Source organism: Aegilops tauschii, chromosome 6 (genome assembly GCF_002575655.3).
Source record: "Aegilops tauschii subsp. strangulata cultivar AL8/78 chromosome 6, Aet v6.0, whole genome shotgun sequence".
Classification (NCBI taxonomy): domain Eukaryota; kingdom Viridiplantae; phylum Streptophyta; class Magnoliopsida; order Poales; family Poaceae; genus Aegilops; species Aegilops tauschii.
The window spans coordinates 372,813,344-372,824,729 of NC_053040.3; the positions used below are offsets into that span (position 1 = coordinate 372,813,344).

At 46.4% G+C, this 11,386-nt stretch overlaps 1 protein-coding gene across 1 annotated transcript; it reads left to right on the forward strand.

Moving 5' to 3' along the window:
* Positions 1-7,601: 7,601 nt before the first annotated feature.
* On the forward strand, positions 7,602-11,070 carry LOC109774682 (transcription factor bHLH94). Its single transcript, XM_020333436.4, has 3 exons — positions 7,602-8,314; positions 8,697-9,221; positions 10,600-11,070. Exons 1-3 carry the CDS (start codon positions 7,919-7,921, stop codon positions 10,720-10,722), a joined length of 1,044 nt encoding a protein of 347 aa, XP_020189025.1. The 5' UTR covers positions 7,602-7,918; the 3' UTR covers positions 10,723-11,070.
* The last annotated feature ends 316 nt before the right edge of the window (positions 11,071-11,386 follow it).

Genomic DNA, 11,386 nt, shown 5'->3' on the forward strand with positions numbered 1-11,386 from the left:
GGACTAACATATTGATCCAGTGCCCAATGCCAGTTCCTGTTTGTTGCATGTTTTTTGTTTCGTAGAAAATCCATATCAAACAAATTCCAAACATGATAAAAATTTACATAGATTTATTTTGGAATATATGTGATTTATGGGGAAAATAATCCACGCGAGACGACGCCCGAGGGGCCCACAAGCTCAGTGGGCACGCCCAGCAGGCTTGTGGCTACCCCATAAGGCGGTTGGGGCACTTCCTTCGCTGCAGGAAAGAGAATTTCCAGATAAAAATCCCCTCAAAATTTCAGCCCAATCGGAGTTACGAATCTCTGGGAATTTAAGAAACGGTGAAGGGCCAAAAAAAGGAACACGAAACAGAACAAAATAGAGAGAGATCCAATCTCGGAGGGGCTCTTGCCCTCCAGGAGCCATGGAGGCCAAGGACCAGAGGGGAAACCCTCCTCCCATCTAAGGGGAGGCCAAGGAAGAAGAAGAAGAAGAAGAAGGAGGAGGAGGAGGAGGAGGAGGAGGAGTAGGAGGGGGGCTCTCTCCCCCTCTCTCCCGGTGGCGCCAGAATGCCGCGGGGGCAATCATCGTGTGACGACGATCTACTCCAGTAATTATGTTATCTTCACTAACACCTCCATCTCCTTCCCTCGTCTATATTCAGTGGTCCACTCTCCCGCAACCCGCTGTACCCCCTACTTGAAGACGGTGCTTTATGCTTCATATTATTATCCAATGATGTGTTGACATCCTATGATGTTTGAGTAGATTTCTGTTGTCCTTTGGGTAATTGGTGAATTGCTATGATTGGTTTAATTTTCTTGTGGTTATGTTGGTATCCTTTGGTGCCCATCATATGAATGCGCGTGTGGATCACACCATAGGGTTAGTTGTATGTTGATAGAACTTTGCATTGGAGGGCAAGAGTGACAGAAGCTTCTTCCTACCATAGAAATTGATTCGTACGGGAATGAAGGGGGGTAAATATACCTTGATTCTATGGTTGGGTTTTACCTTAATGAACTTTGGTAGTTGCAGATGCTTGCTAATAGTTCCAATCATAAGTGCATAGAACTCCATGTAAGGGATGACATGCTAGCAGTGGCTTCTCCCACATAAAAACTCGCTATCGATCTAGTAACTTATCCAATTTCTTAGGGACAATTCCGCAAATCCTACCACCACTTTTCGACACTCACTATACTAACTTAATTGTTCTTTTAGTAAAACAACACCTAAATTTTATGTTCACATTCTTTATTATCTTGCAAACCTAACACTTTACATCTACAAAGTACTTTTAGTTTTATTCTTGTTCTAGGTAAAGCAAACGTTAAGTGTGCGTAGAGTTGTATCGGTGGTCGATAGAACTTGAAAAGAATATTAATTCTACCTTTCGCTCTTTGTTGGGTTCGACACTCTTACTTATCGAGAAAGGCTACAATTGATCCCCTGTACTTGTGGGTTATCAAGGACATCCATTGTACCCAAACAGCTAGAGAATGCCATGAATTGCCTCCTGCTTTATCTATCTATCCAATAGTTGCCATGAAAACAAACTATGAATCTACAGCCTCGTCGGTCTTCTCACATGGTGCCAGCATGTTCTATTGTATCATATATTAGTGAACAAAAATGCACCGCAAAGGTAACATAAATTATGCTCCAATCAAAATTAAGAGAATATGATTTATAAGTGTGCTATATTATATGGTATGCGCTTCTCTACATGCACCAACAAAACACTTAATACAAGAATAAATTACAAGGAATAGGAGAAAATCCAATAGCATGCTTGCTTCATAGTTATGTTGAGAATTTCCTAAAGGTGCTGGACAACTTGGAATTCATTTGTCATGTGCCAAGTTCTTGATATACAGTGGTAATTTCCTCACATATTTTTCATCTTGTGCAGCTTAAATAAAAAATGTGTCATTTAATTTTTGCAACTTTAGAAGGTTGTGGAATTATTATGATGTTTGCATACATGAATCTTTGGAGTACAATAATAGAGATATATCATGATCCAAACTTTTCTCTATTGAGGCATAGTTCCTGAAACTTTTAATCTTCCTCTTTGTAGTATCCACACAATCCAAGTTCATTGTTTAATTATCATAAGGATATACGAGACATAAATTTGTATGTAGTTGACAAAGATGTCATTATAACTTCATCCATTGAATCACCTCCATCATGGTAATCGACAAAAAGAGAACCATACTCTTCCATCTGTTGTAGTACATGAGTTGTACTGGTTTTTGTGTGTGTGAATGTACTACACAAATTTGACTACAAGTTTTCCTGGAGTCAAATATTCTAAAGTGTACACATATAATAGGATCCAAGTAAATATTGTGATTCTTTAGAATGCAAGACTACATGAAATACAATAATATAATAGTATTTGTGATGTTTAATCTCTTTCAAAGTACGAACATAATAATACTCTAGAAAAAATCATTGGTAGATTTGGGAAATTTCAATAAAATATTGGTACATTTGGGGTGCGAAATGATACATATACTTTAATACTTATTCTTTAGGATCTTATTAATTTTTACTAATAGTTATGTAACAAAAATAACAAACGATAAGCAAAATATTCGAATGGATTCTAGAATTTTTTGTAATCTCACATTATATAAGAAGTTCAATGATAAAGTGTGACAGGAAGCTAAAAGACATTGCCCGCACATCGAGGAGACCGCTTTGCTAGTTTTCATGAAGGGACATCTAACTGGATTATAGTTGTCAAAGTCACATACAAAGTCAATGACTCGTCCACTTAGGTTCCTTACTTTGTAGTGTGTCTCCATCGCCTGGGAAAGGACATACATGGTTCTTCGGTAAGTAAGGTTTCTTGGCACGAAGAAGCCTTACTTACCATAGAAAGGGAGGCGGTGTAACGTGTTGATTCTCAAATTGGACTTCAAGAAAGCCTACGATTTGGTTAACTGGGTTTTCCTCCGTGACGTGCTTTTGTCAAAGGGTTTTGACGGCGCCTATGTGCACCATCTCATGCAGCTTGTGTGTGTGGGGGGCACACAACTATTAATGTGAATGGGGTGGTGAGCCCTTTCTTCAAGAATGGCAGGGGCCTTAGACAAGGGGATCCTATCTCTCCTCTTTAATTTCGTGGTTGATGCCTTTTCTTGCATTCTCAGCGGTGCTGCTACCGCGGGCCATATCTCCCCGTTGGTATCCCACCTGATCCCGGTTGGTGTTTCGCACTTGCAATACACCGATGATACTATCATCTTGGTTGAGAACTCTGACTGATTCATTGCGAACTTAAAATTCCTCCTACTCTGCTTCGAGGAGCTCTCCAGGCTTAGGATTATTTTTTCTGAGAGTGAAGTTCTAGTTTTGGGTGCCCTCATTAAGCAGGCATGCAGGGTGGCTAACCTCCTCAACTACAAACTTGGGTCTTTTCCTTTCAAGTACTTGGTCTCCCAATCTCTCCCCTTAAACTGCTAGCCAAAGATTTTGTGTTCTCAGTAACCAAGGTTGGTAATCGAGTCATGCCCTGGAGGGGTCGATACAACTCGAGGACTGGTAAGGTGTGTCTCATCAACGCGTGCCTCTCCTCTCTACCTATGTTCCTTGGTTTTATCGTCTTTCGGAAGGCATCCACACGGGCTTTCATAAGCATAGGAGTGGTTTCTTTTGGAATTCCGCAGTCAACAAAAAGAAATATAGGATGGTCAACTGTAAGACGATCCGTCGGCCAAAAACCTTGGGGGGTTGGGTATTGTGGATACCTCTACTATGAACAAATGCCTTATTCTTAAATGGTGGTGGCGCATTCTGTCGGCCGACCCTAGCGAACTTTGGCTTCGTATTCTTAAGGCTATGTACTTCCCGTCTTCTAGCCCGTTGATGGTGTCTGGGTCGGGCGGTTCTCAATTCTGGCGGCAACTTGTTAAAGTTGAAATGATTTTAGGGCTCTCGTTAAATTTTCTATGGGCGATGGTTCGCCTATTAGGTTTTGGCTGGACTGGTGGACTAGGGATGGTCTCCTGGCGGTTTCCTTCCTTGTTATTTTCTCTTTTGTTGCCTTTCCCTCAATCTCCATCGTGGAGCTCACGGCTAGACAGTGGGACCTCGGTTTTCTGGCGGTCCCTGTCTCCTGAAGAGTTGGATGATTGGCACCGTCTTGTTGCCATTTTCCATGTGCTCCCGGAGTCTCCTGATGTGGTCTCTTGGTCTCATTCATCGTCTGGTCGTTTTTCTGTGAAGTCGTGTTATCGTCAGTTGGTCTCTGGAGTTCCTATGTCTAGTTTCAATTTTGTTTGGAAGGCCCACATTCCTCCCAAGATCAAAATTTTTATGTGGCAGGCATTCGTGGGTGGCTGCCGGCCATGGATCAAATTAGGAAAAGAAATTGGCCCGGCTATGAGTTTTTTCCCTCTGTGCCCTCTTACTCTGATATTCTGGAGGTGCCGCTGGCTTGGGGTGTCTTGGGCTCCCACTTGTTTTGCGTAACTTCGACCCCTTGTCACTAATCTTGTCGCCCCCGTCAAGCGTGTGTTCTGGATCGGCTTTTCCGCCTTGTGTTGGACCCTGTCGGCTACCAGGAACAAACTTACCATTAAACAGGCATTCCCTAACAAATCGGCTGACTGCATTTTCAAAGTGCCTATTTTATTGTAGTAGTGGACATCTCTGACTAAGAGCGAGAACGGGACGGATGTGGAGCTCTTGATCTCTTGTGTGCGGACAGATGCGAACTCCATCTTGGACTGGGATCAGGCCAGCCAACTGTAGTTGGGGCTTTGCTACGTCGCCGTCTACCTTCTGTCATGCTAGTTTGGTTCTCTTCTCTGCCTGCATGCCTTTCTGCTGGTTGTAGCCTACCTGTCGCTTTTAGCTTGTCTTCTTAGGTGTTTTATTGCGTGCCGTGGGTGTTTGCAAGACTATGTTGACCACTTGGTGGCTTTTTTTTTTTAAAGTCGGGTTTCGACATTTTCCTAAAAAAAAGTAAGGCTTCATAGTACTAATTTGTACTACCAACTACAATAGAAAAATAGGTGTTAGGACAGTAAGCCCTTAATTTCTGGCGAGTCTTGATTGGTGGCTCTAGGGCTTATGGTCATTACTCGAGGCAGGGAGGTGCATTGCTCACCTGGCCTCCTTGTCGCCTTGTCATTCCCTTTGCTGTTACTCCACATGACCCTGGTACCTGTGCGTAGTGTTGTGCCGTTCAATTACCATTTGGGAAACAATCTGATATCCGGACCGCTGTAAGATCGCCGTGCACATCGTTAGATGATGGTACTCCCTTCATTTCCTCGTACAAAGCCACTTTGCTTTTTCGTGTCCAACTTAAAATTTTGGCCAACAAAATTATGAATTATATGTCATAAAAAATATATCATTGAAAAGTTCTTTGAAATGTGCATCCAGTGAAATACTCTTTATGGTGTATAATTCTTTTTTATTGATAAAATTAATGGTCAAAGTCAGACATAAAAATATGAAGTGACTTTGTATAAAGAAATGAAGGGAGTATCTGCTTTAAGATACAAGTATTCATTTAAAATGATGTAGTGATTAGGGCATCTTCAAAGTGGACCCTCAAACCCCCGCATCCGTCCAGACCGTGTGTCCAAATGTGTTGAGCCATTCAGTGAGGGTCTGTATTGATCCGCCGAACGGTATGGACGTACTTTTTCCGGTGAACCGGAAGGATGCTGCTATTTTGTGGAAAGACAGCAATTAGCCGATGGCCGCTGCTATTAGCATGTACTCCCTCTGTTCCAAATTAGTTGACTTGGATTTATCTAGATACGGATGTATCTAACACTAAAACATGTCTAGATATATCCGTATCTTGACAAATCTGAGTCAACTAATTTGGAACGAAGGGAGTAGCTGTTTGGTGGAGGCCGCTAAATCCAAAGTGTGAAATCACAGAAAGCAACTAATTACTACAGAATTTGGTGGAAATGATACTAAAACCTAAAACTAATGATACTAGTTTCGCCAAAGGCGCCAAAGTGCATAATCTTTTTTTATTAATATAAAGCAGACATTTGAGGTATAGAGTTGGATGTCCGCCTTCCGTATCAGCGTCCGGACATCGATCTAGACCAATTTTTCGGATAAAAACCGTGTCCGTTTGCGAGTCAGGAGATGCCCTTAGCCCACATTAGATGATATCAGCTTTGGGATACAAATATTCACCTATTATTGTTGTAGTTACCTCTTGGATTGATTCCTAGACTGCGTGCATCTTGGACGGAGAGTCTAGAAGCATTGATCTCTTTCGTGGAAGCGTGTTACAATTACAATGTTTCTACTTAAGATTGAAACAGATATAAAAAATGCTTTCATTTAGGGAAAAGCTAACGGGTGAACATTCGCTGGGAGGGGGTGGCATTTACGATCGTTTTGATGTCAGTTTTAGTTGTGTTGGGGATGGTAGTTTCTTCAGAACTGCATGACATATTCTGGGAGGATAATATTTTGAGCCTTCATCCCAGAAAATGTCATGCAATTTTGAAAAAAGTCAAAAACTACCACCGCAACACAATTAAAACTGCCATCAAAATGTTCGCAAATGTCACCCCTCTCAGCAAACAGTAGCCAGATAAGAGGGTCATTCATTTAAGGGCTCCTTTGATTCAAAGCATTTTTTCGCGGGGATTGATTCAAAGGAATTTCATAGGAACTTTGGATCGCTGGGGCATCTCCAATGTTAGACACAAAATGAATATCATCAAATGTCCGTGGACAAGTTCGACTGCGCGTGCCACCAAACTTTATACCCCTAAAAACCCCTATTTGTCCGTCTCTTGCCCAATGGGGAGAGGAGAGAGAAAGGGGAAAGAAAAGGTGGGTTTATGTTAAGGTCTGAGGATGAGTTAGCAGTGGTCGCAGACATCCAGACTCACCCTGATTTGGTGAGAGTTTGTGGGATTTCATACGGTCCAGACATTTGAGAGTGTTTTAATGACCCAGATTGGATGACTAAAAGTGGCCCGACTGTTGGGTCCGGACATGTGGGGCGTTTTGGTGACTCGCATTGCGGGTGGCGTTAAATTTTTTCCTAGTACGGCCATTCAATTTGCAGGTTTGAAATCCATAGGAATGTTTTCATAATATTCATGTGTACTACATTTTGGAGCAAAATTTCCATCCACTCAAACCTCGTTAGAATTCTTTTTTTTCTGTGCGATCAAATGCTTTTCCATCTCCCCCCGCAATTTTTTTTTGATTTTCCATCCAAGTTCATGTACTTTGAATTTTTGTAGGATATAAAGAACATGACCCCCTATTCTTGCGTTTTTCATATTCATATAATTTAAAAATGCTGCAAATCAATGAGGCGCTGAAGAAAAACTTTGCAGCCCCTCCTCTCACAGCAGAGGGAGGCCTTCAGTCGATCTGACTGGTCACCCGGTCACACGGCAGTAGGGCCAGCAGCACGACGCACTGCACAAAAAACGCAGTGCAGATGTTTACAAAAGAGCTCAGCCTTTTGATCATTTGATGCCTACTCTACTGGGAGCAGAGCGCCCTCCTCAGTCCTCTCCCACTGTTGCTGCTACGCGAGCGCGCAAAAAACGCAGGCAGGCTGGCTGGCGTGCCCAAACCAAACCTTATCTTTACCCCCATATACCCCAGCCCAGTAGGCGGCAGTACCCCCCGCAGTAGACCACCACACCGGAGGGAAAGAAACATACGCATCCCACCAACGCGAGCGCCTCAGAGCCTCAGAGATCCCCAGAATCACTCACTGCTATGTTGTACCACAGCTAAGTCAGCAGCGGCAGTAGCAAAGGAGCAGGATAAGAGCTAGCGGTGGTGGTACGCGACTTCCCTCCGTCGTCGCCAAAAGCATCGCGACACCCAGAAACGGCCACGAACCGAGAGCAAGCGAGCGAGCGAGGGAGCGAGTCAGCCATCCGTCCGTCCGTCGGCCATGGCACTAGTGGACGCGCTGTGCGCCTCCAGCGTCGACAATGCGGCGCTCGTCTACAGCACCTTCAACGCCGCGGGCTTCCTCTTCGACAATGCCGCGGGCTTCTACGACGACACCGGCATTGCCGGTGGCCCGGCGCTTGCGTTGCAGGCAGCCGACAGAGCGCCGGGGCTGTCCGCCGCGGGTGACGTGGCGCCGTGCCTGGAGAAGCAGGCCACGTTGTCGCCCGCGCCGCCGAGGAGGAAGCGGCGTCGGCGGGCGAGGAGCTGCAAGTCGAGGGAGGAGACCGAGTGCCAGCGCATGACCCACATCGCCGTGGAGCGCAACCGCCGGCGACAGATGAACGAGTACCTCGTCGTGCTCCGCTCCCTCATGCCGGAGTCCTACGTCCAGAGGGTACGTCTCTCTCTCCCTCTCCCTTTCGTGTTTTGTATCCGTGTGCTCTCGCTTCGCTTGTCAAAGAGGAAGAAAAGGGATGCCGGAGCAACTTGGGAGGGAGGATGATGAAAGAGAGAAAGAATGTTTTTCTGGGCCGCAAGAGACCCACCATCACTATTGACGAGCTCTCCTTTCCCCGTGCCCAATGTTATTGAGGAGAAGCATCCATTCTTGGCCGGACTCCGGGACGCCATTAATGTGTCTCCCTCCCAAATCATTGTTGCACTCGTCTCTAGTTCTCGCATAGAAGGAGGTCATTGATTGTTCGACGAGTTCCATGGAGTATACTATTCCCCTGACAGAGTTAATGCTCGCCTTTTGTCCTTCAAAAACCTTGCAGGGTGACCAGGCATCGATCGTCGGAGGGGCGATAGATTTCGTCAAGGAGCTGGAGCAGCAGCTGCAGTCCCTGGAGGCGCAGAAGCGGGCGCTGGCTCACCAGCAGCAGCACAAGGCAGGACGCGACGCGGCGCCGCTGCCGACGGCCATGCCGGCGCGCGCCAGCACCAGCGGCGGCATTGGCAACGCGTGCGTGGAGTCGACGAGCAACTGCAGCAGCAGCGTGACCGAGGCGGACGGCGCTCCCGACGCGCCGCCGTTCGCGGGGTTCTTCACGTACCCGCAGTACGTGTGGCGCCAGTCGCCGCGCGACGCCACGACGCTGTCGGCGGACGAGAGCCGCGCCGGGGTGGCCGACATCGAGGTGACCCTGGTGGAGACGCACGCCAGCCTCCGCGTCATGGCGCCGCGGCGGCCCGGCCAGCTGCTCCGCATGGTCGCCGGCCTGCAGGCGCTCCGTCTCACCGTGCTGCACCTCAACGTCACCGCGCTCGACTCCCTGGCCCTCTACTCCCTCAGCCTCAAGGTACGTAGTACTACGCACGTTACGTACGTGCCACAGTTTAGTTAGTAAGAGTAGTAAATTTCAGTCGTAATCCTGCGACGTTTGGTGCACATGTCCCAACGTAGCACGTCCCCATGCTGTCGAGCCGCGGCTAGAAGTCTACAGCAGCGGGCTCACGGATCGAGTGGCCCGATCGGGTAGTTTGTGTGTGTCCGCACGCATCATTTGGGAATCATGAGGTCATTCTCTACACCGCAGGATACAGATCCGATTAATTAATCCGGTGAATTAGCAACTCCACTCTAGCTCTGGCTCGAATAGAAATGCTGCTCCACAATCAGCAATGCCATGTCTGTTTTGGCATCTCAAAAAGAAAAAGAACGTGTCAGATATTCCCCTGCCTTCAGTGCCGCTTGGACTGATAGATAGTAGATCAGACATCCATGTGTGATGTGTCATCATCACATCAACGTGCGCAGATCAATTGCTGCTGCATTATTGATGGATAGAGCGAGGCGCATCAAATATTTCAAATCTTTGATCCGAATCCCATGAACTTGACCACACATGTGGACACCTGAGTCTTTTCCTGCTCCCCCTAGCCCGTGCTTCCGTGTTCGCTTACTTTTGACCGGATTTCCCAGTATTACTACCGCACTAAAAAAACCTGTGCTATTTCTTTTTCTTTAAAAAAATCAAGTGCTATTTTGGGGCCCTGCATTGAGATGCAGCTGAAAATAAGGACTCAGCAATGCTGTCATGTCTCCTAGGAGCGTGCCTGCGCTACTAGTGTGACACCTCATGAAAAAGAATTGCCTCCTAGATTTGTCAGTCGAGCACTGCCAGGGAGAATCTCTTTTCCTCAACTGATATTGAGATTGGCATCGATAAATGGGCAAAAAAGGCTATCCAACGATGTGGCTGGTGTGGCTAGACAGTGTACCGTGCCTCTGCTCCGTCGTGCCATTTTAGCCATAGGACGGAGGGCGCCACTGTTCACCTGTGGAATCTGATCTTTATCCTAGGGCTACGGAGTAGTTGTAGCAGAGGTTCCCTGATTCCCTGACCGGCCATTGCACATGCCTCTGCCTTCTCCATTAACTGAAAAATATGTTTGTATACGTACGGCCCGTTTGGTTCATGGCTAATTTTGCCACAACTAACCTTAGGCAAAGTGTGGCTAACAAAATAGCCACCACAAGTGTGGCAAGATTTGGCAAAAAATTAAGCCTATGACATGTGGGCCATATAACTAGAGAAGTGTGGCAAGCCACAAGTGTGGCAATGAATCAAACACATACCTAAGATGTTGTGGCATGACTAAAGTTAGGTGTGGGAACCTTAGGCTAGGAACCAAACAGGCCTGTCAGTTCGACTAACCTCTGCGTGTGTGCCGCAGGTGGAGGAGGGGTGTGGCCTGACGACGGCGGACGACATCGCGGCGGCAGTGCACCATGTGCTCTGCTTCATCCACGCGGAGGCGGAGGCGGCGCCGCAGCAGCTGCTCGCGCCGGCGCAGTAGGCAACGATGGCCGCGGCGGCCGGAGGGTTAAGCCGCAGCCCTCGTATATGTATGTACTCGGGCAGCTAGGTAGTGTATGCCATTTTAAGGATTATTAAGGACGAGTCATGTAATTTAACCCGTCGGATCTACTGGGCTTAGATGTTGTCGACGGCGCACGTCGCGCTGCCGCTTTCTGGCAAGTCTATCCAGTGTGATGTGGCGGCCTAGTGTACCGTAGTACTAGATTCAGATGCATGCGTTTTCGCAATAGGCGAGTCGTTTCAGTTTCTCAAAAACAAGTCTTGCTATGTGCTACTGATTATTTTCAGTCTATGCCACTGATCAAGTGCTGGCCATTTCGGTTAACCTTCTGTCAGGAGATCTACGTTCAGCATGTAAATTCATCGTTTGTTTCTGCCTATGCATTCCAGTTGTACTGTCATCTTTTCTTTCGCGAATCAGTTGTAATGTAATCTGTTTTTTATTTGAGAAGAATATGTAATGCAATCTGTTTTTTTTAGGCTAGGAATGTAATCTGGTGGCCAGCAGTGATGGAGCTTGCAGCCCAAAGGTGGGCGGGCCAAACAAAAAAAGTTGTTTGTGGGATGTTATTTCAAGGCCCATGAGATTAGATGTACAAAATTTCATTTGCTAGACGGGACAGGGCCCATTTGGCCTTGCT

Bases quoted from the DNA above. Each gene is read 5' to 3' on its own strand.
- LOC109774682 (XM_020333436.4), top strand. From the start codon at position 7,919: ATGGCACTAGTGGACGCGCTGTGCGCCTCCAGCGTCGACAATGCGGCG. The intron at 8,315-8,696 runs GTACGTCTCTCT...AAAACCTTGCAG, and splicing joins CGGAGTCCTACGTCCAGAGG to GGTGACCAGGCATCGATCGT. The intron at 9,222-10,599 runs GTACGTAGTACT...TGTGTGCCGCAG, and splicing joins TCTACTCCCTCAGCCTCAAG to GTGGAGGAGGGGTGTGGCCT.